General features: G+C 36.4%; 1 protein-coding gene and 1 pseudogene across 1 annotated transcript in view; one reads left to right on the forward strand and one right to left on the reverse strand.

The window, feature by feature from the left end:
- The window catches only part of NR1D2 (nuclear receptor subfamily 1 group D member 2), a 27648-nt gene extending 745 nt beyond the window's left edge, over window positions 1–26903 (forward strand). Inside the window, exons 2-8 of the mRNA XM_006905701.3 lie at window positions 7365–7631; window positions 8762–8850; window positions 10665–10809; window positions 12354–12979; window positions 14712–14897; window positions 17349–17559; window positions 23528–26903. Coding sequence (XP_006905763.1) covers window positions 7365–7631; window positions 8762–8850; window positions 10665–10809; window positions 12354–12979; window positions 14712–14897; window positions 17349–17559; window positions 23528–23724 — 1721 coding nt within the window. The 3' untranslated portion in view covers window positions 23725–26903. The remainder of the gene's footprint in view (window positions 1–7364; window positions 7632–8761; window positions 8851–10664; window positions 10810–12353; window positions 12980–14711; window positions 14898–17348; window positions 17560–23527) is intronic.
- LOC112470360 lies at window positions 558–676 on the reverse strand (annotated as a pseudogene).
- Window positions 26904–27296: the final 393 nt, after the last annotated feature.

Here is a 27296-nt window from a genome sequence, read left to right on the forward strand (position 1 = left end):
GCGCTGGCGGTGAAACCCGCGGCCCGGCGGCCCTGGGGCGCGCGCGGATGCCGCAGTGCACCCGCCGAGGCCCGCACGGCCGGGAATGACCCCGATGCGCGGAGCTGGGGCCATGCGGAAGGACTGGTCGCAGATCTTGCGGATAGTGGGGAAGAATTGCGTGTCCAGGTCATGCTACGGACGGAAGGAAGTGCTGGGGGCAGGCGTGGGGCTTCCCACAAGACCCTCCAAGGGCTATGAGGTGCTTAGATCCCAAGCAGCGCCAGGCAGTTGGGACTAAACCTACTCTTGTTATGCTGCTTCACGGTTTCAAAAAAAAAAAAAAAAAAGGTTTCTTCTAGGACACGACCTATCTTACATTACTTCAGTCATAAAAACTGGCTGAAAGTCCCCTTGGGCCGTGAGCCTCACTGTAAACGGGTCACACCCATAGCTAATCATTCAGCTCACGTGCGGTCCGGATGACTCTGATGATCCTAAGTGACTCCGAGCTCTTACGTAATAGTGGGCATTGTTCTGTCAGTTAATTTTTTTCTTTCTTTTTTTTTTTTTTTTGATGACTAGAGCGCCTGGTCTTCCTAGGTGGTTTCCCATCCAAGTACTAACCAGGCCCGATCCTGCTTAGCTTCCAAGATCAGATGAGATTGGGCTTGTTCAGACTGGCATAGCTGTAGACCAGTTAATTTTTTAAAAAACTTATCTGTGAATGACCTTTCCTGGACCTAATCGACAGAATTTGGCTTTACAATTTTTTTTCTTGTTACATTTCCTGTTATGTTGCCCCAGAACAATGCCTTCTTTCTCCCATTGTGTCTGCCCACAAACAAATGATGTCCTTTATACCTGAAGCCAGTGAGGCTACAGAATAAGCTAGTTTTAATTTTTTTTGTTATATGCTGAAACCATGCCTTGATAACAAATGTGTTATGAATTTTCTACCAACAGTGAAAGTCATTCTCTAACTTAATTATCTATGGGCCTCCTTGGCCTTTGAGGATATTTTTTAAAAATGGATAACTTTATCATAGAATTCAAATTTTTACTTGATAGGATATGGAGATTATCAGGTTTAATCTCTTCTAACTTAGCTTTTAGCATTAATAAATTTTTCCTACTTCGAAACCTCAAATATGGACAGGCTCAAGTGATTAGAAAGTTTTTCTCTGGTTTGAACTTTTGTGGAACAATATCACTAATATTGTTCTTGACTTTTGGAGCTACAAATTATAAAACTTCCTTTGGAGGACCGTTACCCCCATCCCTCCAGTTCTTCCACTTCCAGTTCTCATCCCTTGGTTCTTACTCATTGTTGGTGTTTGTTTGTTTTGATCATCATCCTTGTTGCCCTTGGGGCTTAGCACCGAGAAGTGAACAGGCTTCTGCGGAAATGATTGGACAGTTAGCAAGTTCGAAGTTTTGGATTTTGGTGCAAATGAATTCTCTGGCAGGCTCTTTTGTGGCATATTGCTTTGCTGACTCACAGTAACCTTGTAGTCAATTAGGACCTTTTCATGTGAACTGTTTGGAAGCTAGATTTCATCCCTTGTGCGGATAATTGACCTGAAGTGGAGGAATTTGCAATTGGCTTTCTTAAAATTTTTTCTTGTTCCTTTTGGCTCCAAGTTCAAGCTGTCACAAGCTGTTAGTATATTAACAATTTCTGCCATTTATCTGTCAGAGCTTTGATAAACATTCCCTTTAACTTTCTTCAAATTGTTGTAAATATTGAGTAGGGTGGGGCCAAATTCAGTGCTGTGTGGCACACCTCTGACCTTTAATTTGGGGTCGATATCATTGTATTAGTCGGTTCACATTCAGCTAGTGACCATTTCATCTAATTGCCCTATAATTCATGACATACTGTGTCTCTGCCCTCCATGACTAATTCAGATATGAAATAGAAGTGGTAGAAATTGACTCATACAATTTTATCACAAGTTTTTATTGACTATACCATATTCTTTAAATAACTCATTGCATTAACCAAGGCTGTAACTCATATTTTAAAAATTAGGAAAACATTCCCACGTAGTTCATTCATATCTTTACAAAGCTGTATTCTACTATGTTTCTCCAAAATTGGAAAGAAAACATCAGAAGGAGGTAAGGGTAAAGAAATACTTGCTTGGAGAGAGAAACAGCACAATAATGGGAGGAGTCAGAAGTGAAAGTAGAAAGCTGCTGGAGTTAAGGGATTCAGAAATTAGTGTGGAAATAAGAATACAGAAATGACGGGGTCAATATGATACTTTCGAAATTGAAGGAAAGAAGAAACAGGGAAGGTTAGTTTTGTTTCAACTATTTTGATTGAACTCTGCCAGTATTATGATGGTAAAGTAATAGTCACCAATACTTGTAGAACATTTACTGTGTGGGAGGGCCTTTACATGTGTTGCTACTTTGATACCTCACAATTTTGTGAAGGAATGTACTGTTGTCACTATTTGAAGATGAGGGGCCAAGTAAATTGAGGTTAAATAACTTATGCAGGCAAGTGGTAGAGCCAGATTTTGAATCCACAAAGTCCACTTGAGGAGCACAAGCTAACTGCTGTAATAGGTTTAAGCCTGCATGGCGTTCAAAGGTATGTACAAAACTTGGTGGTCCTGTTTTCTTGGGGGTGAAAGAGATCCTGTGTAGACCTATTCCGTTTGCAGTGATATAGGGCCATAGCTGGCGGAAAAGGGCAGGCGTCAGCAGGGCCTCCCAATTTCATCATTCTACTGTTTAAATCTTGTTGCTAGTCAATCTGTTTTTTTTTTTTTCCGCCAGACACTAGATTACACTTGCCCCTACTCCTCAGCAATTTACGTGGAGACAAAACACTATTTTAGAAAATAAGACCTATTTGTTTTTTGTCATCCTATTGTTTTCTTACATAACCTCTTACATGGTACATCATTTAATAATTTACAATCATATTCTTCAAGACCCCACTTACTTTCACCTTGGCTGTATTTGCCTCTCTTGATCTCTGCCCTGTGTAGTGCTCTTGTGTGATCCTCGGCAGTTCACAATCATGTATGAAGGTTGCTCACATTGCACTGGAATTAATGGTTAATATAGCTGTTTCTCCAGTTGGTCTATAAGGCTTTTGGGGAAGGGGCAGTACTGTTCTCTGGAGCCCTGGCACTCAGGACACAGTTGGAAGTTTAGTGTTTCAATTAGATCTACTTTCCCATCCTGTGATTAGAAATTATTAATAACCTTTTAATATGAGAAAACTAAAACTTCTTGGAGGTAAAAATGTTTTGCTTTGTAAGTCACAAAGCAAAAGAGTACAGTCATGACTTGAACCTCCAGCATGCTTTCCAGTGGGAGTGGGAGGATTTCGATGATGGGCAAGCCTAGAATTGGGGTAAGAAAACCCCAGTATATACAGGGATATAAGTGCTTTTCAGTTGGACAAAATTCGATATTGACTTCTAGCTTGTCTGAAATTGACCACTGGGTAAGCCCTAGCCTAGGAACCTGGCCCAACTCCAGGGTCCTCTTCGGCTAAAAATAGAGAAGACTCTGCCTCACCTAATTTTAGCTTGAGGCATCTGAGAAGTACATTCTGCCTGTTTCTGGAAGTGCTGGGACTTGCTGGTTCAGAGATTTTACCTTTCTTGATTTATTATAAAACTTTATATGCGTAAAAAGCACTTTAATAATCCCCATCTATGAATACCATTTTGTAGAAGATGACTCAGGTTTAGAGAAATTGAAAGTGACTTGCTTGCCCAGGTTTTCTCAGTAAGAAATAATAGTCTGCCCTCTGGTGAACTGTATTACTGCCACTTAGCAAGCTGTATTACCTAACCTCTCTGAGCTCTGAGTTGCTCATCAGTAAAATGGGATACTGGAAATTAATTCACAGGGTTCTTAATGAGGATGAAATGTGATGTGAATGTGTCATTTTATTTTTGACATTCATTAAGGACTTGGTGGCTTGTAGTTTTCACTTTTCTTTTTTCATTGGGTTGAGGAACTAGTAGGTGTACTCTGTTCCTTCTAGGAAATTAAAATTCAACCCATTTGGTTTGTTAGTCATCAGGTCATTAGATTGGTGTCTGGTAGCAAGAGTAGATGCTAAGACAACCAAATCAGTATAGAAGGTCTTGCTAGGAGACCATAGCTGCTTCTGAATGGGTCATCTTTGATTCCATGGTGCCTGGCATAAATTCTTGTTGTGAACGATTGTTGAACGCCCTAAAGATAGGAATAGGGTCTTAACTAGATTGATAATAGCCCAACAATTTTTCGTAGGTTTGATTTTGGAGCCTTTGTGAAGGAAGGTGTGTTTTGGGTAATAATAATACCTTCCATTGCCCAGTCAGTGCTTTAAACTAGTTCTTAAGCCATCGAGATAGCTCTGATTTTAAAAGGGTTTTTCTAAGCTGGGGTAGTCCAAAGGCCTTCTCAATGTAAATGGCCGACTCAGATGCTGGCCCTTGGAAAGTCTGCTAAGGAAAACCATCACCATCTCATCTTTTATCCTCTTGAGATTTTAGGAAGTAAATTTACTACCTAACCTAATATTTTAGAAAAGTACCGGTGAGACCTTCCTTTGGGAGTTTATTCAGCATTAAGGATAATATTTTTCTTGTATCCTATTCTGAGTGGAGACATGTGAAAAAAGTAGCAGATTGTTAATACCTAGAATTTCTAATGTGAACTTCAGATTTCTAAAGTTTTATTACAACAGATAGCACCATGGTTTTTACCTGGTAACATGATATTTGATGGGCTTCCAGGTTAAAATTGTTTCTTTTTGGAATCACAGAATGTTAAGGGTATTCTGGCAGTTATGTCAATGAAAACATCAACTTTTAAAACTATGGTCCAAATTTTTGTTTAAATTCACTGATTGTAGCCATTCTTAAACTTCATGGTACAACGAATCATCCTGGAAACTTTTAAAAATCTCCATTCCCGAGGATGCCTTATCTCGTATGGGCAGGGCTTTAGAAATGTGTATTTTGGAAAACCAGTAAGTTTTTTTGATGGTATGCATTTTATGTAATCTTCATGGATGATGAGAATAAACTCAAAGTGAGGAAGCTTTTTCTCCTTGTGTTTGGAGGCTTAAAAGGTTTTAGATTTTTAAATCAGTGATAGATGAAATGTTATTAAAATTACCCTTGGCCACTTTTTCTTCCATTGAGCATAGGTGAAGTAGCTGGTTTCATGGCAGTGGTTCTCAAATTTTACTGTGCATCAGAATTACCAAGAGAGCGATTAAAGTTTCTGATTCAGTAGACCTAGAGTGGGGCCTGAGAACTTGTGTTTCTAACAGATTTCCAAGTGATGCTGAAGTCCCTGGTCCAGAGACCACACTTTGAGTGACTGGTTTATAAGTAAGGACCACATTGCAGGACAGATAGTAATCATAAAGACCTGGCATTATTCTGGGCAGGTGATAAGCACATGCTAAGGGAGCATTTGGAAAATGTCATACTATAGAAAGAGCAGATTCACACTTGCAAGACTAATGCTAGGCATATGTTTAATGAATGAAAAAGTGCATGGACTTGTCCACATTGTTTAAAACTCAAGTGCATGTCATTGCACTTATGCATATTAATTCTGTGTATGATGAACACTGTTGTGTTTTTCTTGGCGTAGTAGGCACCTGTTTTAACTTCTCTTCTGGACGGTAATTAAACTTCCTGAGAGTTGTGATTGTGCCTTACTTCTCAGGGGCTTCTCAGACTGGATATATGTAATCGGTACTTAAATACATATCTGTTACCTAATTTCAATGTGACAGGCTAAAAGTGACTAAAAGACTAAAATTCCTCTGCTTTTTTTTTCTTCTCTACATGGAAATGTCTTTTCGTTCTTTGGGATTGTTTTGGCCTCAGATTTTGCTGAGTGCGTGTATATTTTAAATGACTTATGAAGTATGGCTCTTATCCAAAAAAAGTGGGAAGGCCTTTCCCTTTAGCAGAGAAAGTTTTATTTCAGAGCCAATGCTTAAATTGCAGTTATTACTTTGAGAACGTACAAAATGCTCCACTTACTACTCAGCGTAGTCGTCCAAATTGTCAGAAATGCCGTTTTACTTGCGGCTTCTTAGTGATGTTGTATACTGTTTGGGATCTGTCCATGCTATTAGATACAGGCTTCACAAAGGATGAGAAGTAGGTCTTAAAAATATTTATGGCAGGCTTATTACCTGTAAAGCATGTATAGAGAATGAAGAGACACTTTCTAAGCACCTAGGTGCTTAAGGTATAGTTGAGAAATAGGTGGAAACAGGAAAACAGGAGGTTTAAATAAGAGCTCAGGACCGTGTTGGAAGAGCGATAATTAACTTTTGATCTGATATATATTGAAAAAGACAATAAATGTTTGTTAATGATGGAGGGAAGAGAAAAAGAAACTGCAATAATATATTTGGCCATGAGGTTACTCTTGCAACATTTTATCTCTTTGAGGGAAGAAGTTGGTAATTATACCTTAAGAATAATTTTAAATGTTGTTTCTTAACCTGGAATGTTTATAGTCTCTAAGAGGTCAAGATCAGTTTTCAGAGAGGGGTTGTGGTTATATTGATAAAGTTGTGAATAGTGTTTTGAGAGAAGCTCTGTGAAGCGGGCATTAACTTCAACCTTAAAAGTTATTCTCAGATAGTCTGCATTCTTCCAGCCTCTTTAAAATGTACTGTAAATAGTGAGTCAGAAGAACAAGTAGTGAGTCTGGATTCCTTAAGAGCTGCTTAGGGATAAGTGTGTCTGTAAGTCCAGTGGCAGAAGTAGGTGGAGAAGGCAGGGCGTGGGACTGCGGTTTAGTGGGTAGTCAGTCGTAGAGGTCTTCGGGGAGCATCAAAACAAAGACTCTGGGAGCAACAGCTATGGAAGGTTCCCCATTTTGAATTACATAAATTACTTTGTCTGGAGTTCCAAACGTTACATCTGTTCTTAATTAACCTGTGTTTTAGCCAAGTGATGGAGGAGGCAGATGATGAACTCATTGTTTTTCGGATTGTGTCATATGAAGGAGGTAAAGAGAGGACCAGAACCAGATTTCTTAGTGGCCACAACAGTTTGTTTACTCTAAGGTATATAGTCACTCAGGAAAGTTTTTCATTCCTTTTATGAAAAGATTGGAAAATGAAAAGCTTTAGGTTTGGATCTGTATGTGCTCAGAATAACCAAGGCAGTGAGAGCCTTCTCACTTTTTAAATCAGGGCTTTGAACTTTGTGGAGGCAAGAAGAATAGTAGGAAATAAGGAAAATAAGTTATTTTTCCTTTTGGGATAAGCAGACCTTTAACCAGTAACCAATTTCTAAAGTTAGCGACTTTACTGTTAAGATTGGCAAAAATAGAAAATGTATATTGTATCTAATTATCTGATTTTCTCCTCTCTTTTCTAGGAGGTGTGATTGCCTACATAAGTTCTTCCAGCTCAGCCTCTAGCCCTGCCTCTTGTCACAGTGAGGGTTCTGAGAATAGTTTCCAGTCCTCCTTTTCTTCTGTTCCATCTTCTCCAAACAGCTCTAATTCTGATAACAATAGTAATCCCAAAAGTGGTGATCTCGCCAATATTGAAGGCATCCTGAAGAATGATCGAATAGATTGTTCTATGAAAACAAGCAAATCCAGTGCACCTGGGATGACAAAGAGTCATAGTGGAGTGACAAGTAAGTTACTTTAGTTTTCTAAAGGTTGATGCCATTAATTGCAGGAGGGGCTTACTTTATTAATTTTTCATTTGGGGAACCATTATATTTTTGGGTATAATTTTCACTTCTTTCTAGGTAATAATAGTTTAGTAGTTGGGTAAGAAAATCAGTGATGATTTTAAAAGTTACGGGTTTCTAGGGGCTGTCATAACTGATTCTTGCCACAGAACAAGATATGTGGATATGCACTGCACCTTACTATGTTTCCTCTAGGGCAGGAGTCCCCAGGCCCCGGGCTGCAGACCGGTACTGGTCCATGGCCTGTTAGGAACTGGGCTGCACAGAAGGAGATGAGTGGCGGGTGGGCAAGCTAGCAAAGCTTCATCTGTATTTGTGGTTGCTCCCCAGCACTAACATCACCCCCTTAGCTCCACTTCAGATCATCAGGTATCACAGTCTCATAGAAGCACTGGTCCCTGGTGCCAAAAAGGTTGGGGACTGCTGCTCTAGGGTACCCCTTTTTGCCACATTTTCACAATTATCTTTCTTCTGGACTCCTAGTACTGAACCTGGTTTCTAGAACAGAAGGAAGGGGTTTGCCTTCATGAAGTTGGAGCTAGGAACATTTGGGATTGGGATAACCAAATGAGTAGTGGAATTTGGACCCCTGAGTGAGTGTGGAGGTAAGACTGGCTGGTATAGAGGAGGATCGGGAAGGAATAGGACCTATCTGGTGCCTAGGACCTATCTGAGGTTAATCGAGCTGAGTGTACAGCTCGTGAAGACAGATGACTGACTTCTCTGCCTGGCTACTGCTTATCTGAGAGAATTGTTTTCTTAGTTCTGGTTGCATATCTGGTGTAAGGTAACTCTAGATTTACAAAATTTCGGGTATGTTTAAAATCATCAGGAAAGGACAAAACCAGCTTTTCAGCGATATTTTCAACAGTCCCATGAACTGTTTTAAAAGGAAACTATGATGTCTTTTGATTTAATTTGGTGTAAAGATTTTTCTTTTACATGACGAAAATAGATTTGTATCTTCTAAAATACTTAAGTAGAACAAAATAAAATATTCTATTGGTAAGAAAACAAACAGCTGACATTTTTCTTCTCTCTTTTCACTTTTGTGTCTGTTCATGCCTTAGAATTTAGTGGCATGGTTCTGCTGTGTAAAGTCTGTGGGGATGTGGCATCAGGATTCCACTATGGAGTTCATGCTTGTGAAGGCTGTAAGGTAAAGCATGCTTTTGTTTCCTTTAAGCTACTGATTCTGGGATTAAAGAAATTGGAGTTAGGTTTGCCAGTTTCCGCAGTTGATAATCTGGGAGGAGGAGAGAAGTCAGCTCCTCCTCTTAAAGTCTAAAGCATTTTACGTAGTATATAAACATAACCTGTTTTGAAAAATGTATTTTTAATTCAATGAAAGTATTTTTTTAAAGATTTTGATGAAAATAAATTTGCTCTCTGACTCAAACTTAATTATGGTATGAAATCAAGTGCACAGATGCTACTTTATTATGTTTCAGGCTCTGTTCTAGGTGGTGGGAAACAGCAGGAAGCAAAACAGACTTCGAATAGGTTTCTGACATGGTATTCTGACATGTCAGGTGCTAGGAGTTGGGAATAATTCTAGATACTTATAAAAATGTGGTATCTTTGGAAGTAATACCAACTGAGTAAAAGAAACTTGAATGTAAATTTAGGGCTTGGGAAAGCTCATTGTAAGTTTAGTTGACTATTTCTTAGAGCGTCTGTCAGATAATTCCAAGTGAGATGGTCTGTACCTCCTACTTATTCCAGAGAATATCTCTCTTTAAATCTGGCACAATCCTTTCTCCTTAGTATCAAATTTAACATGGCCAAGACACGTGCTCTTGCTGTCTCTGACTGAAGGCCAGAAGCAGGAATCCCATTTGGCTAGATATGGTGGGTGAGCAAGATAATGAATGTACATAATGAAAGAAATGTTTTCTAGGGTGGTTTTGAATGAATTGTGATTTTGGTAGCTCTTAATGGCTGGGTCATTTAACAACAGTAGTATTTTATATAGTTGTAGGATTTCCCCCACCATTTAAAAAATTTTATAAACACTTTTTTCCCCCTCTCAAAAATGTGAAGTAATTGTAAAGCAGGCATCATTCTCACTTTATAGCTAGAGAAACAAAAGCATGAGCAAATGTGCCTAATTGTGTATTCTTGATAAATACTTATAATTGTTCTATACTCTCTTAATAGTGTATCTAGCTCAGAGAGTGTAGTGTCCAATTACAGTAGTGCAGTAATATTTAACTGTTGCATCCCACAATTACTAATATAGATTCATGAAATGCGTGGTTCCTTATGATATTCAAGGAAACTGGAGTTTGAAATAATTTTGGTAATTGTGTTCTTGACTTTCCTATTCTCCTTGGAGATCTTTGAATACCTATCACAGAGCATGTACTTAAATTATTTGTGCAGTAAAGGCAGTTAGTTAGTTATAGCCACCTAGCTGGGAACTGTCTTTGGATCATTAGTTGATCTGTGGGTGTGTGGTGTGACACTTACCTGTTGTTGACAAGCAGCCAGGAACATCTGGCACTTGTAAGTAGGCCTTGCTGGTGTCAGCAGGTAATGATCCAGGAAAGACCAAGCTCTTCTAGCATAATCCCTAGTTCCAGTGAGGGAATTATAGCTCTGGAACACATTTTTTTCCTGTCTACTCTTTAAGCATCAGTCATATTTCATGAGTTTTGGAATTTGTATGTAATTAAAGTATGAGCTGGAAAATGTGGCTGCAGGCAGGGGCTGGTGACAGGGTAAAGTGTAGGATAAGGGGTGCTTTGGCAAGCACCAAGATTCTTCAAAGAGAAGAAAAAGTTTTGTTTGGCTAGTAGGTGTAGGTGCTTACTAATTCTGGTAAGAATCCAGTTAAATTTGTGTGTCAAAATTATATTTCTCTTTGTTCTAGGCTAAAATTATTTCCTAGATGTAGCTAGTAATATATTGGATAGTAAGATGTGGGAAGCATGCTTTTAAGTAAATGGGTACATCTTCCTTTGTTCTTAGGGTTTCTTTCGGAGAAGCATTCAGCAAAACATCCAGTACAAGAAATGCTTGAAGAACGAAAACTGTTCTATAATGAGAATGAATAGGAACAGATGTCAGCAGTGTCGCTTCAAAAAGTGTCTGTCTGTTGGAATGTCGAGAGATGGTATGTTCCCAGTTTAAAGAGCATTCTTTCTTAAAGCATATGGAGCTTGGCTCTTATTCCTCAGCATAAACCAGAGCTATAAACCAGTTATCAATGGCCCTCTCGTGCTTAGGGTGAAGCAGATTTTAGAAAACACATTTTGATGTCTTGTAGGATGCCAAATTCATTAAAGTCAAGTTTTAGTGACATCACCCCAGAAACAGCTTTTGGCTCACTTCTTTTTTGTTGCTTCTTGTAAAAAGACCCATTTTTTTCCCTGTACAATTTGAATACTCCTTTTTTTTCCCCCATAAAAAAGATTTAGTTTTTCTTGATATAGGAATCCATGACTCTTTCTCCCTAATTTCTTAGCATTCCTGATGAACCTTTTTCTCCCTTTGTGGATTATCTCTATTGCTTTCTCAGCCCTGAGATGATAATGTGTTTTTAGGGCACAGATTTTGAGTACACTGAAAGGACATGTGAAATTGAAAGAAATATTAAAGTCTGGAATGGAGAAGGTTGCTCCATTCTGGTGTGATCCATTCCCATGGAAAATAAAAGTTGTAATTTATGGTGCTGTTAGTATTATCTATGGATGACATCACTGGATTGTATTGTGCTTAGGGAAATCATCTTTGGATAGTCTCATTCTGTTTTAAGTAACATAACAGGAGTAGGAGGTTTTCAGAGGGATTAGTTAGATAGGGCTAATTAAGAATTGCTAAGAATGAACCTCATTTATCTAGGGAAGGGTCATTTAAACAGCCCCTTAGGTTACTCTAACTTTAGTATCTTACGTAGAAATACAGTATTGCAATAAGGAGCTTTTAAAATAAAGATTTCAGCAATTAATGTTTTGGACTTGTAATTGCCAAAAAATTTTTTATAGAACTAGAAATAGTAATCCAAAGTTGATGGATACTGTGATTGCCCCAAAAGAATAAAAATGGCAATCATTTGTGAAGGAGAGGAAGCAGAGGTAGAGTATGAAACATGATGAAATTATTTGTCTGATAATGTCAGAGATACAATTAGATTAGTAAGGCTTTCTTGCTGGGTGGGTATATTGAATTTTTATTATCTCTTTATAAAAGACTAGAAAGATTTTTGTTTTTTTATTTCCTCAGGGAATGTTGGAGACAGACAAATTCTAAGACTAGCCTCAAATAATGGAGGATGAACAATTTCATTTTTATTTATTTCATTGATTTTAATTAAAATCTAGCACGTTTATTTTTTGATAACTGCATTTCTATTGTCCTTGGTATTTTTTTCCTAAGATTTTTTTTGAAGAAGCCAGTAAGGAGCAGATCATTTAATGTCGAGTATTTTTGGGTCTTGAGAATAAGATTATGAAAGTAAATTGACAGATATCAGATATTCACTTCCTTTAGTACATCAAATACAACCTGTAAATTTAGAATAATTTGGGCCAGAGACATATGGATACTCTTTAACTTGTATGAATAGAGGCCATAGCTATTAGAGATAATTTTGTGTTATCCTTTTGTATAACAGGTCTTATTTAGAATATAGATGTTAAATATCTTTTTCTTCAATAGCTGTTCGGTTTGGTCGTATTCCTAAGCGTGAAAAACAGAGGATGCTAATTGAAATGCAAAGTGCGATGAAGACCATGATGAACAGCCAGTTCAGTGGTCATTTACAGAATGACACATTAGTAGAACATCATGAACAGACATCCTTACCAGCCCAGGAACAGCTGCGACCCAAGCCTCAGCTGGAGCAAGAAAACGTCAAAAGCTCTTCTCCTCCTTCTTCTGATTTTGCAAAGGAGGAAGTGATTGGCATGGTGACGAGAGCCCACAAGGATACCTTTATGTATAATCAAGAGCAGCAAGAAAACTCAGCGGAGACCTTGCAGCCCCAGAGAGAACGGATTGCCAAGAACACGGAGCAATATAATTTAAATCATGATCATTGTGGCAGTGGGCTTAGCAGCCATTTTCCTTGTAGTGAGAGCCCGCAGAATCTCAATGGACAGTATAAAGGGAGGAATATAATGCATTACCCAAATGGGCATGCCATTTGTATTGCAAATGGACATTGTATGAACTTCTCCAATGCTTATACTCAAAGAGTATGTGATAGAGTTTCGATAGATGGATTTTCTCAGAATGAGAACAAGAATAGTTACCTGTGCAACAATGGAGGGAGAATGCATCTGGTATAGTGAAATCATTTTTTTTTTTTTGCTCACCTTGTATCAAGGAAAGCTTTGAAGGTTTTCTTTTATGCGGGGATATACAAGCTTTGAGGGTGGGAGGAGAGTGTCAGAAAACCTAAGAGATTTACAGAATCAGTTTTATGCAGTATTTTAGGTCAAATACTTAATAAACATTATTTGTCGAATGACCTATAAGAATTAGATACAAGCATGTGATAAGATTGATACTATGATTGGGATTAGGATTTTATGTGAAATATGGATCATGCAGAATTGGTCCTTTAATTTTTAGAAATCTCTTTCAAAATTTAAGCATTCTGATTAATCACTACTAGCTTTGAGATTTTCTCTTAGGGCTGATCTTTTAGCCTGTCACAGCCAGTAATTCAGTGGTTTATACGGAAAGAGTTTTCTTTAACCATTATAATGCCAAAAGGTCTTTGGATATAGAACATGGATGTTTTATTGCGTGAGAATTTAGGACTATTTTAATTTAATAGGCTAGCTTCTAAGGATTTTCTCAGACTTTATCCTATGAGATAAGTTAATGTTATATCATTCAGGTTTTTTTAATCATCAAATACAACCATCTACATGAAAGTACAGTGTTTATATTCAGCCAAAATTTCATCAAAAACATCAGTACCACACCATATCCAGTTTAAATCATGAGGTCCTTTGATAGTGCATGGTATTTTCTACAGCCAGGTAATTAAAGCCTTCTTCTTCTTTTTTTTTTTTCCCCCCAAAATAGTTGACTCTAACCCAGTCCTTATATTAGATTTTTTGGTCACTTGCAAGTATTTGATCCCATGGATCTGAAAGGTGATCTTATATTTTATGAAACTTTGTGGCTGCCTTAAGGAGGGAAGAATCTGTAAGAATTTAGGTTCTAATTTTGTGATACTCCTCATGGTTATAGAATCATTCCAAAATTCCTGGATCTCCTATGGATCTAGTGAAAATTTAAAGGCTTATTTTATTAATAGAGTTTATAGTGCATATTTCATAATCTTTTTAACATTTTTATACCTTCTTGGCATCCTATTTTTTACCTCCCCCATCCCCATTCTGAAGATCCACCTTGTATCATCTCCAGTCATTGTTCTCTAATTAAACAAGTGGAAGTCAGTGTTTATGAAATTAAATGGTTAGGACCTTTTTAAAAAAGTGAGGCATCACTTTTTTTTAAAATTCCTCTTTGAAATTATAGTACTGTAATTGTGCTCATTTAAAGAAAAGTGAGTTTTGAAATATTAACTATATGTGGGCTTGGGTTCTAGGCCTGTGACTTCTAGCTATATTTGGATAAGTCATTAAACCTTTTAGAGTTAAATTTCCGCACCTAAGACATGGTGATTTTAATATTTGTTGTAAGTAACAGGGTTGGCAGTCAAGTAAATATGTATGAGTTTGTTTGGAAACCATAAAGCCAGCATACAGTGGCAGCAGTGTTACAAAATAAACCTGTGCAACAGGTATTTGAAATATACCTCCTTATGGACCTCATTTTTGTTTAGGCTACCTCTTTCATGATAACAAGTTAATTGCTATTTAAATTAGGTTTCTATGAGACTTTCTATCAAAAGGCCATTAGCAAAAGAGAACGTGCTATAATCGGTAGCATCTGAGGGTTATTTTCATGTTGGCTTTTCTAGTAATTGAGATGTCACTTTTGAAATTTCTTTACCACCTCTCCCATTTTAAGAGCTTTCTGTTTTGTGCACGCTAGGTTTGTCCAATGAGTATGTCTCCATATGTGGATCCTCATAAATCGGGGCATGAAATCTGGGAAGAATTTTCAATGAGCTTCACCCCAGCAGTGAAAGAAGTGGTGGAATTTGCAAAGCGTATTCCTGGATTCAGAGATCTCTCTCAGCATGACCAGGTCAACCTTTTAAAGGCTGGAACTTTTGAGGTAGATTTTGTTTACCTTGAATATGGATATAGGACATATAGTGTTTTATTTTCATTCTTTTCTAAATAAGTGTTTATAGTCCAGAGGCTGAAACTACAAACAAAAGAATGACCATCTCAGGATTTTGGGAGAAGACTAGTTGAGTCCAGAGTTACTTAGCACTTGAAATATAAATGCTTATATGTCTTCTTGGGAGAAGTGTCTGTTCAAGTTTTTTTTTTTTTTTTTTTTTTAATTTTAAAAAATTTTTTTAGTTTTAAGTATATAGTACATTGTTTAGATATTTATGTAGTTTTATAAAATGATCCCCCTAATTGTTCTTTCTCTCCACCTAGCCGATAATTAATACTAATTGCATTCTGTATGCCATACTCCCCATCCCCATGACATCTGTCAGCTACTAATTTGTATTTATTTAACCCTTCACCCCATTCTCTCAGTCCCCCAGCCCTCCCTCCCCTCTGTCCATCACCAGATTTTCCTCTATATTTGAGTCTGATTTTGATTAGTTTGTTTTTTTTGTTCCTTAGATTCCACATATAAGTGAAATCATATGGTATTTATCTTTCTCTGACTTATTTCACTCAGCATACTAACCTCTAGGTCCATCCATGTCATTCATTGCAAATGGTAGGATTTCAGTTTTTAATGGCTGAGTAACATTCTATTGTATATATGAACCATAACTTCTTTATTCAGTCGTCTTTTGATGGGTATTTAGTTTGCTTTGTATCTTGACTATTGTAAATTGTGCTGCCATGAATATTGGAGTACATAGATCTTTACAAATTATTGCTTTGGTTTTCTTTGGATAAATACCCAGAAATGCAATTGCTGGGTCAAAAGGTATATCCATTTTAAATTTTTTGAGAAACCTCCATACTGTTTTCCATAGCGGCTGTACCAATTTGCAATCCCACCAACAATGTGTGAGGGTTCCCTTTTCTCCACATCCTCGCCAATACTTGTTCTTTGATTTATTGATGATAGCCATTCCGACAGGTGTCAAGTGATTTCTCATTGTGGTTTTAATTTGTATTTCTCTGGTGATTAGTGACTTTGAGCATCTTTTCATATGGAGAAATATCTGTTCAGGTCATCTGCCTATTTTTTAATTGGATTGTTTTTTTGTTGTTGAATTGTGTGAGTTCTTTATATATTTTGGATATTAACCTCTTATTAGAGGTATCATTAGTGAATATCTTCTCCCAGTCAGTTTGTTGTCTTTTTGATTTGTTGATGGTTTCCTTTGCAGTACAAAAACTTCAGGTGTTCTTGATGATAAGCTCAGAAAATACTGCTAATATTGGTTTTCTTTCCTTCCCTGCCTCATTTCTTTTTCCTCATTCCTGTTTTTGCTTGTGCCAGTGCACATCTCACACAAACTTTTGCTGGGGTACCTGGATTAGAACAGAGAAGCCATATTTACTAATAAATAAAATAGCTGTGGTGATGTAATTCAAAAGTAACACCTATAGGTTGAGATCTTCAGTTTAAGGAAAAACAGTTTAAGATTTAAAGCCACGTCAGTAATTAAGTTCAATTCACCCATTTTGAGGTTAGGTAACCATGACCCGGAGATGTGAAGAGACTTTTCTTGGATTACCAGTAAATTCATAACATAGGATCAGAACACAAATCCCAGACTCCAGAAACTTGAGTTCTTCTGCCTTGTGCTTTGTCTTGGGATTGCTGTGTTCTGGACTTAGCACCATCTGCATAGAAGGTTCACCCTCTTTTGGATTGTCTTGGGTAAAACAAGTCTATTCTTGGGAGCATTGCACAGGGAAGGTGTTTGGTTAGTGTCCGCTGGTTATGAGAGAGATGTGACAGATGTCACCATTTGATATAGTGGAGGGAGGCTGTAGGTAAGCAGTGTTGACCGGTTTGGTTTGGATTTTGATTATAACTTGGTGTCTAAAACACTTTTACTGTGATAGTTTGTGTATTATCTCTTGGGGTTATGGTTTCTTGAAGTAGTCTAATTAGAGTTCATCCCCTGCATTTGCCTTGGCTCCATTTGGTGTTTTGATGTTTCCAAGTGTTACTGCATTGAAATATTGCTCTTTTTACTTGGGGCTTGGAGACCATGTGACTTAGTAGCTTAGTTTCTTTAGTGTTTTTGCTAAGGCCCAGTTTCAAATTTCTTGGCATTATTGCCTGCTTTAATTTTGTATTTGCATTTCAGAATCTTTATTAATAGAGTTTCAGAGTATCATAGGACTTAAGCATTCTGCCACTGGTGGCTAGAATTTTTTTGATGTTCTTGGAATATTTATTGCTTTGGTAGAGAATTTGCCTTAAGGAAATGATTCTGGGTGAAAATAAACTCAGTTTTTCCTTTATAGCTTTCTTTTATATGTAGAGTGCTTTTTACTGACTCGAATGCTAAGTTATTTCTTAGCATTACTATTGAATTCCAAATACATTTAAATCTTTTTCTTTTTCCAGGTTTTAATGGTACGGTTTGCGTCATTATTTGATGCAAAAGAGCGTACTGTCACCTTTTTAAGTGGAAAGAAGTATAGTGTGGATGATTTACACTCAATGGGAGCCGGGGATCTGCTAAACTCGATGTTTGAGTTTAGTGAGAAGCTGAATGCCCTCCAACTTAGTGACGAAGAGATGAGTTTGTTTACAGCAGTTGTCCTGGTATCTGCAGGTAAGCCAGCTGGTTCAAAATTGTGCCACACCTATAATATAGTGACCAACTGTGAAGAAGTTGGCAGGTAACTAGATTCCAGCAAGCTCTGTGGAGGGAAGAAGGCATTAAGGAAGATGGTAAACTATGTTAATCTGTTTTTGAACAATTAATTTTTGTTATCATGACAGTAAAAGTCAAAAGCACTTTATAAAAATAAATGATGTTTAAATTTGGGCCTCGTATTTACCACTCTTAGTCTTTAGTTCTTTCTAATAATTTTTTATGCGTCTAAATCGTTATTACTTGGATTTAATTTTTACAACACGGTTTATCTCCAGGTAGGTAGTTCCAATATGAATCTAAGTTTTAATTAAAATATTATGTGGGTTACTTGAAAATGTTGAAATCAAAATATATTAGTATGATTTGTTACAATTGGTGAATTACGAGTTGTAGGGGTTCCCCCAGCTTCGCCACTGAGTTTTATGTGTGACTTGGATGTAAGTAATTTTATCCCTTTGGGTCTTACTTTTCCCATCCTTTGAAAGACAGGGATTGTACCTTGAATGAGTCACCAACATTTTTTGAGTCCTAATATTGAGGGCAATTGATGATGTTTCTCTCAATTTCCTTACCACCTTGCATTATATTCCAGTTATTTCTGACCAAAGTATTTCAATTCAGACTATTAAGGCAAAAATTACTCCCAATAACAAATTTAAAATTGAGACACAGTGACTTTCCTGGAGGCATGTAAATAAGTGTCAGACACTTTTTAAGCATCTCTAATTTTAGTTTAAACATTTGTTGAGAATTTTACAGTATTTTGGTATGATATGCTTTAAGCTTTCCATTTGCTTCCTACTGTATAAAAGTGTTAGGCACTATGAAAGTATGAGTTCTGACCCCTGCTTATGTGGCTAAACTATAAATCAGTAACTCTTAAGGAGAGTAAGTTCTTTGTCATAAAGGGCTTATGTGTCAGTGGTATAAATAAAGACTTATGCCATTCGGAAGCATAATTTGGCTACTTTTTCTGCTCAGCTCTACCTGGATAGCTAAAGGTGTGCTTATGTGGCAGTCATGTGGAAGGACTGTGTCAGTAAGGGGACAGTAACTTCCTGTTCTCTCAGGAACCTTGTAATACCTCTACCATTTCACAGAGTCTCTTGATAAGTAATTAGTAATGGTTTGAGTTAACATCAGATTAAATCTATTATTGCGCAACTAAAGGTAATCTATACTTGTTAATTGCTTTATATGATGAATATGCTTTATGTGCTCGGTGCTTGGGGGGAGTGGGGAGAGAGCAAGTGTTAAGACATAAGCTTGCTCTCAAAGCATTTATATTCAATTTTAGAGACAACTAACAAAAAGCTTTATGTACTAAACTGTGATTCTGACTGAGGTAAAGAGGAAGGAAGGAAAGGAAGGAAGATGAAATCATCTGAGAAGGCTTTGTGGGGAATATAGAAGTGGAGCTGGAATTTGAAGGATGGATTATTAGGTTTTCCCAGCAAAAAAATGATGTAGTGATGTGCGAGAACAGGAGATAGGGTAGGGGAAGAGGCCACAGCCTGATGTGTACATCGAAGAGGAGGGGTACAGAAGGTTTGCAAGTTAGGGTTTGCAGGTTATGGAATGACAGCTATGAGAACTAAGCAGAGTTTTAATTGAAATGTGGGGCAGTGGAAAGTCAGTGTAACTTCTTCAGTGGAGGAATGATCAGGCATTAACACAGCGATGCTTTAATATCAGGTCCGCATTTTTATCCTGGGTAGATTTGACAGATAAGTCATGAGAGCTGGAGAGTCGAGTTGAGAGACTGCTGAAATAACTTCAGGAATGAGGTAGTGGAATGAACTCTTCTGAAATAGGTTGTAGCAGAGGAGCTGGGGGAGGAGGGACACTGTCCCAGAGGTAGTTCAGAGGAAGAAATGAAGGCAGAGGGTTGAAGGGGAGCTCTGTGCTAGGAACTGTGCTACTTACTTCTTTTGTATTTTCCACTAGGAATGTTACTTTTTATTTTGTTTTAACCTCCTTTTAAAAAAGACTTGTTTTGTGACCATAAGAGTAATATGGGTTCTTTGAAAAATTAAAACATTTTAAGATGAAAATAAAGATGATAATATCACTACCAAAAACCATCACTGTTAACATTAGAGATTTCTCTCTATCCATTCACCTATCCATTCATTTATCCACTTGCCTGCTTATTGAGATATGGTATGTAAGAAATGTCTGACATACTAAGTGGAAAACAGATTATAAAAGAATATATGCATTCTTATTTTTATTATGTTTATATATGAAGATATACAAGCAGCATATACAGGCACAATTCCATGCATTTTAAAATAATATATTTTCACTTAAATGTATGATAGTGTTCATGTCAAATTTAAATCTTTACCACTTAAAAAGAACTGTTATTTTTAAAGCAGAATCTAGTCAGGAAAACAAAATTCAAAAACTACAGAAGAATATTAAATGAAAAATTGCTTTTTTCTTTTCCTATTCCCAACCTGTTCTTCAGAGAACTAGGTTTCTAACCATCTTTCTTTTTGATTGTTCTGATGGTTGCCCATCCAGCTATAAATACTATGCTTATACCTCTTTTTATTTAGTAGGTAGAACTCATAAATAAAAGTACCCTCTCACTTTCTCCTCTCAATTTTCATTTTTTTTTTCAGTTACTTTATTGGTTTTATTTATAATTTTAATATGCTCACATTCTTTGATCCTTCACGTTTACATTATCTCAGTTTAGATAGAATTTTCTCATTATACAGGGAGATAGTACCTTCTTTTCTTCATATCCTGGCTTCTTTCGCTATACCATTTCTTTTATATTGTCAATAATTAAAATATTTACATTCCTTTCTATAGCTGTGATTATTTTCCATATTTTATCAGTTGATTCTAAAAATTGAAAAATAAAATATTAGTGTTTACAGTGTTATGATTATGTAAATAGTGCCCACAGTGGGGCTGAAATGGTAGACAAGGAAATATAAATCTCTGCCCTAAATTTGTGCTACCTTCAGGAGGGACGTTCCAAGTATCAGATAACAAATGGATTATTCATTTATATTTTCTGTTAATTGCTCACAATTATAGTTTGCATCATATTTAAAATAGCTTTTTGTTTTTCTTGGAATCTACAGCTGCCTTCTGGTTTTTGTTTTGGTTGTTGTTAGAAGAAATGCTAGCTAATTTCTAGATCTTATTATGTAGTTTTATCTCCACAGTAGACCTCCAATGTGAGCTAGGACAGAGTGTCTTCAATTACACAGGCAAAGAATTTGAGGAACAGAAGGATTAAATAATTTGCCCAGGGTCGAAGTTTTAATAATTGGCTGAGCAGGCATTTGAATTCCTTTAGTCTAGCTCCAAAGGCTTTCCATTATACTGATTGTTAACAGAATAGCTCTATCTGCTAAGGGAGGGAGAAATCTCAAACATGATTATTTTCCCATGAGACTGGAAAAATCTTATACTATGGAGGGTAGGGGAATTATACCTGGGAAGTAAATTTTTCAGATTGTGTGAAATGTTAACAGTCATTGCCAATGGGAGATTAGGGACTGGCATATAGGTGTGAGACCATGGTTCATCTAGGTGGGGATTTAGTTGCCCTTGTAGAGGTTTTTGTCGAAGGAGTTTAACTTCCTTTCTGTAGGAAATGAGTATGACATAAAGAGATTTGGTGAGGAGTACGGGCTTGGGAGAGGAGGGATGAAGCGCCAGCTAAGAAGGTAGAAAATAGATGGAGCATGACTTAAACTGTATAGTGTAGCATTTAGTGCATCACTTAGAAGATGAAGTTCCATTTCAGTACATGTATTGTATTGTTGCAATTTCAAGAGGATTGTTGTTTTACGATCTAGCTAGATTTGTAGTTAGGATGTTTGGTCTTGAAATCATGAAATCCTGGATTTAGATATTGAAGTTTTAGAAAAATTTAATAACGTTTACATTTTCAGGTGTAGGAGTCTATATCCTTGAAGTTCTGAGTTGTATAGAGAAGCGTACCTTATTCAAACACAAGATATTCACCAGAAGACCAACCACCTGTTGTAATACTGTTTCTAACTCAAATATCCTTCCCCACTTTTTGTTTCTTTGCCCACCTAGATTATTTTGTTTGTGGGAATCACTGTCATTCTTTCTCAGTTGTTGGTATTGTGCATTACTGATGATAAGATGGAAATCAATTTTCTTCTGCCAAAATGTAAGCTCTCTAAAGGAAAGACTTTTAGCTTGTTATGCTCACTGTTAATTCCTTAGCACATATCACAGTAACCACCTACATTCAATTAGTGTTCGGTAAATGAATTAGTAAATTGCAAGGATGTTAAAACAATTACTTGAATAGTAAAGGCAGGGGAGATAAGAAGCATTACTGAAGGCTTTAATTTTGCAAAGATGACCCTTCTGGCTGTATGGCCGAGGTCAAACGTCAAGAGAAGAGGTCTTTTGCCTGTCTTAACAATTTTGTCTGAAAAATTATTACCCCTTCTTCTCCCTATTACATACTTTTGATAATAATCCAAATTTACTAAATGTAAGATAAACCTATTTTCATCATTTTTTTCTGCATTTAGAGTTAATCAAACTTTTTCCACTTTACTATTAAATTTTAGTCCTTATTCTAAGTATTTGCACTGCAGATGGCCTTTTTCAGCTATCGGTTAAAATGGAAAACTTTTTCAGTCTCGTAAAAATGAGAAAAGGGGTAAATGGCCAGAAAATTTTGCTTCCTTGGAGAAGTCTTTTTCTTAACTACAGCTCCCTATACTGGAAGCTATTGAATATTTCTTGCATACTTCTGCCTCCCGTTGTGAAGGGAAGAAATAACTGTTGTTGATGAAAAAAGTCAGTGGGCAAACATCGGTTTGGCTAATTTTAAGATAGTTTCTTTTATTGCTGGTTTATACTAAATTACTAATTTATTAACATTTGTTCGATGAGCTTAATGAATACAGTATGCTAAATGAAAGTGAATGCAGGTTACTTCTAACTAAGTATTAAAGTTGTATAGTATATTAGCTATATTACTGCATAACAAATTGCACTATATCTTAATAACTTAAAAATGCATACATTTCTCAATTTCTGAGGGTTAGGAATGTGGGTGTGGCTTAGATGCATGCCTCTGGCTGTAGGTTTCTTAGGAGGTTGGAGTCAAGCTGTGGGCTGGACTGTGGTCTCATATGAAGGCTCTACTAGGGAAGGATCTGCTTCTAGGCTTATACATGGCAGATGTTGGCAGGATTCAGTTTCATGCAAGTTGCTGGGCTGTGTGCTTCAGTTCCTTGCTGGCTGTTAGCTGGAGACCAGCCTCAGTTCCTTAGCATTTGGACAGCTCCATAGGGCAGCTCACAACATGGCATCTGGCTCTGTGAGTGAATGAATGCCTCAGATGGAAGCTACAGTTTTTTTTGTAATCTAAGATTTTATTTATTAGTTGTGAGTCAGTAAGTCTGGCCCACTCAAGAGGAGAAAGATACACAAGGACAAGGATACCAGGATGTGGGGATCATTGGAGGCTATTTGAGAGGCTGTCTGCCACACATGATAACATACAAATGTGGATATATTACATATGAGATAAAAATATATTTCTAAACTACATTATTCATTTTATTTTGCCAATTAGAAGCAGTTGGAAGTAGTAGATGACATCTAATTTAAAAAATCAGAACCTTTAGATTTTTTGTGAACAGAAATACCTAAACACTAAAGAATTTTCATATATCAAGTGTACTGTGATATATTTATAAAAATATCTTTCTGGAATAATAAATAGCTACAAAAATTTGCCACTGGGATTTTTAAAACTTCGCCAGTTATCTTTTGCCTTTGTTCCAATGTATAAAACCTTGTTTTGAATTTATTGAAATTTATGAATAAGTTATATTTATATTTAATATTAATAATATATCCTCTCCTTCATATCTCTCTATTCCTTACTCTCCATTAGATCGATCTGGAATCGAAAACGTCAACTCTGTGGAGGCTTTGCAGGAAACCCTCATCCGTGCACTAAGGACCTTAATAATGAAAAACCATCCAAACGAGGCCTCTATTTTTACAAAACTTCTTCTAAAGTTGCCAGATCTTCGATCTTTAAACAACATGCACTCTGAAGAGCTCTTGGCCTTTAAAGTTCACCCCTAAGGCCTTTGTTTATTTAAACACAAACTGATTCATGCTAACTGTACATTTCGTGCTAAAATGCTTATTTATATGTGTATATCATACGTGGACATAGAAAAGACCTTTAAGACAATGCGAGGTTGTAGGCCATCTCTGTGATCATGCAGTAGCTGTTTGGGTGGAGATTTCTTCAGCCGTGATTAGACATTGACCACATTTCCATGATAGACCAATCAGCTGTGTCGCACTTAAACTGGAGAAGTTACACTGAATTATAGTTACACTGAATGTTAGACTTTATTTCATCTGCCAAAACCAAAAACCATTTCGATCTCCCTGTGGTATAACTATAACGCACAATCACAAGTATATGAGGACATAAAAATTAATCTTTTGTGGTGGAAGTTCTATTGTGTGATGGAAATTTGATCTCACCGCAAGACTATTTGATCTAGTAATTGGAGACTTTTAGGAGGTTTCCATGTCTCTGTTTTACTCTACCGCCATTAAAGAGTGATCCTGGGCGGGTTAGTTTGTTGTGGAAAATGAGAATTGATAGTGTTCCCAATGCCCCACCTCACAGAGATAATAAAAAATGTCTATAAAGCATATTTACCTCTTGGGAGATAGGCACTATGTAAATAAGGTAAAATTTTTGTTGTTATAATTATTCATTATAATAATCTTATTTGTAAGCCTTTCTGAGAAATCATTTCCCAGTCCACACCAATCTATTATTCAGGGTTCCTGCATATGTGTGCGGTGTTGTCCTGGCACACACATATTCAAAGTTTATGGGTACATCAAATACATAGTATGTGTACATAATATGTATGTGAATATAGCTATACATAAATATATTTCTTCACAATATTTTAAACTGTGAAGAACTTTATCATACAATAAACTTAAGAGGTGTCAAAAGACCCAATTAGGTGCATTTTACCTGTTGATGACATAACCATTGCATTAAATGTTTAGACAGTAGAATATTGAATTTATGTTCTATTTTTGTTTAAGCAACACTTAATATAAAAGTGCAACAGGCAATCGAGTCCAAATTTCAAAAAATACATATTTTAGCGTTCATCTTTAGTAAAATCTTTGGTTCAAGGTACTAGTTGTTGAAAAATTTATTCAGATTCTTACCTAAAAAAGGTTGCATTGCTGCCCCTTATACACATGCTGCAGCTTGATGATAAATATTTTTATTCTTTTGGAGAACCAGTCAATGTTTAAGAAAACCGTTTACTATGTTGGTGTGTGTGTGCATGCGTGTGTGTGAGTGTGAGAGAGCGAAAGAGAATGAAAATGTGTTCTGAGTCCATTTTTTTTCCCTAAATAACACTACAGGGATTTTGTCAAATTAGATTTAGTCTATAATTTGGAAACTCATTTAGTGCATGACCTACAGGTTTAGAAATGGGATAGTCTAAGACATTTCATTCACATTTCTAACTTGGGCTTTATCGAATAGATAAGATTAACCTCTGTTTATGGCAGTAGGAGAAATAGCCAAAGTTGAGGATTTTATGTATGTTTTTCTGTTTACCTAGAAAATAGCAATTAATTGGGATTTTTTGGTAAAGATTGCCTTCTATATAATTTTTTTGGATTATATAAAATTGTGAAAATGAAAAGAGCCCACTTTACTATACTCAGCCTGTTCCTTTAATGACATGTGAGCAGAATGCCTTATTTTGTAATCTTGTTTAACTTGTTGCTACAGGGACTTGAATTTCTGGGGCACTAGTTAAGTAAGTTTAAAAAAAAGTTAAACCCTCTCATTATTAAAGAGGGAAGGTGATGGTGATGTCTGTAATACAATATAAACCATAATTGTGATTTACCTTAAATAGGTATGACTTTTATGGGATATACAGTATAGTTTTTGTGAATTCTTTACATGATAGCATTATCTTTTTATAATTTTTTTTTTTCCTCAGATAAATGCATAGTTTTCTTCTGTGGGGGATAGAAACAGCTTTTTGAAGTAATACTGAAAACCTCAAAGATCATGTCGATTCTTAATTTTTGCCTTTTGCATAAGCCTCTTTATAACATGTATCTTTAAAATAATTACTAAGTCTTTAGGAATGTTTAACCAGAACTATGTTAGCATTGCTTATAAAACCTTAGTTAGGTTCGATATATACACGTATACATCTATGTATAGGTATATAGATTTGCATTTTGTCTTGTAAAATTTTATTTGAATGAATTCTTCCTTTAGGTAATGGGAAACAATTAATAGTTCATCTGCCACTCATAGCATTTCTACATTTGAAAATAGCCCAATATTGAAACTTCTAATTCTCAAATTAAACCAGCAGCCTATTACAAGCACATTCTTTGATTGAGTCATAAACTTACTAAATGCAGAGAAGACAACCAGTTTAGAAAACTTCCAAGTGGGTGGGACACTGTTGATTGATTAATAACGTACTGTATTAAGTGATGCTTTAACTCTGATTTTACATTTTAAAGTTAAAATACGGGCATTATGTCAGCAAACTTAAGGGCATTATGTCAACAAGCTAAAACTTTTTTTTCCTGTGCTTTTAATGTATCTCTACACGATCTGAGAGGATTCAAGCTTTTAGAGAGAAATAGCTGAGGGAAAGGGGGAAACATCTTGGGATGAAGCTTTTCTTAATGGTGATGGTTTAATTACAGATTAAAAAATTAGAAGGAAATTTCAGTGGATTAAATATAACTTTCATATCTGCATTTCAAGAAATTACCATTGTAACTTGATAAGATATGATTTATTTCATGTAAACATTGCAAAGCAAGGTGTAGAAACTCAGCTAGGTTTATTACTGTGCACGAGAGTAAGTACCTATTGATTATTCTTTTTCTTTTCCAATATAAAGTTTGCTGAATGTACAAGAGGAGTTTATCGCTTAGGATATGAAATTTTTTTTAGGGGTTTGGGGGGAGGGGCTCTGTCAGGAAATGACCTAAAAACAAAGATTGTCTTGATTTGGTCCAAAATAAAACTCGAAGCTTATTCTTGAACTAACATGGAAAAATAAAACGGCTATTGTTTAAAAAAAATGACAAATATATTGTTGACAAGATATGAATTAAGTTTATTTTCTACCAATTGCTATTGATGAGGACATGGATAATACCTTCATGTTTCTGAAAAGTAATCTGTACATGGGGGGCGGGGATAATAAATATTTCTAACCAAGTATGGTTTTTGGTATCTTTTTATCTCTACCAATTGCTATTGATGAGGACATGGATACCCCCTCCTTTTTGCCTAAAACGATCGTAATGGTGGGGGTGGGGGCAATCAAAATTTAGAAACGAAAGGCGCTTTTAGGTGACTTTTTATCTCGACATTTTTGTAAGACCATTTATAATTTAACATACTACTTTCCCTTGAGCATAGCAGGATCTCTTATGTAAATCTCCAGTTTAGCATAGGGAAATGTCTATAGGCAGAGCTTTTATTGAAAGAAGGTTTTGAAGTTTGTTTAGTGATTCCAGCAGGATTATTGCCTTTTTCTACAATGCCAGCTGCTGGGGCTTTGTGGTATCTGATAAGGTAATCTTTCTAGGAAGGAGATAAAGAGGAAGGG

Source organism: Pteropus alecto, unplaced genomic scaffold (genome assembly GCF_000325575.1).
Source record: "Pteropus alecto unplaced genomic scaffold, ASM32557v1 scaffold10, whole genome shotgun sequence".
NCBI classification, from domain to species: Eukaryota; Metazoa; Chordata; class Mammalia; order Chiroptera; family Pteropodidae; genus Pteropus; species Pteropus alecto.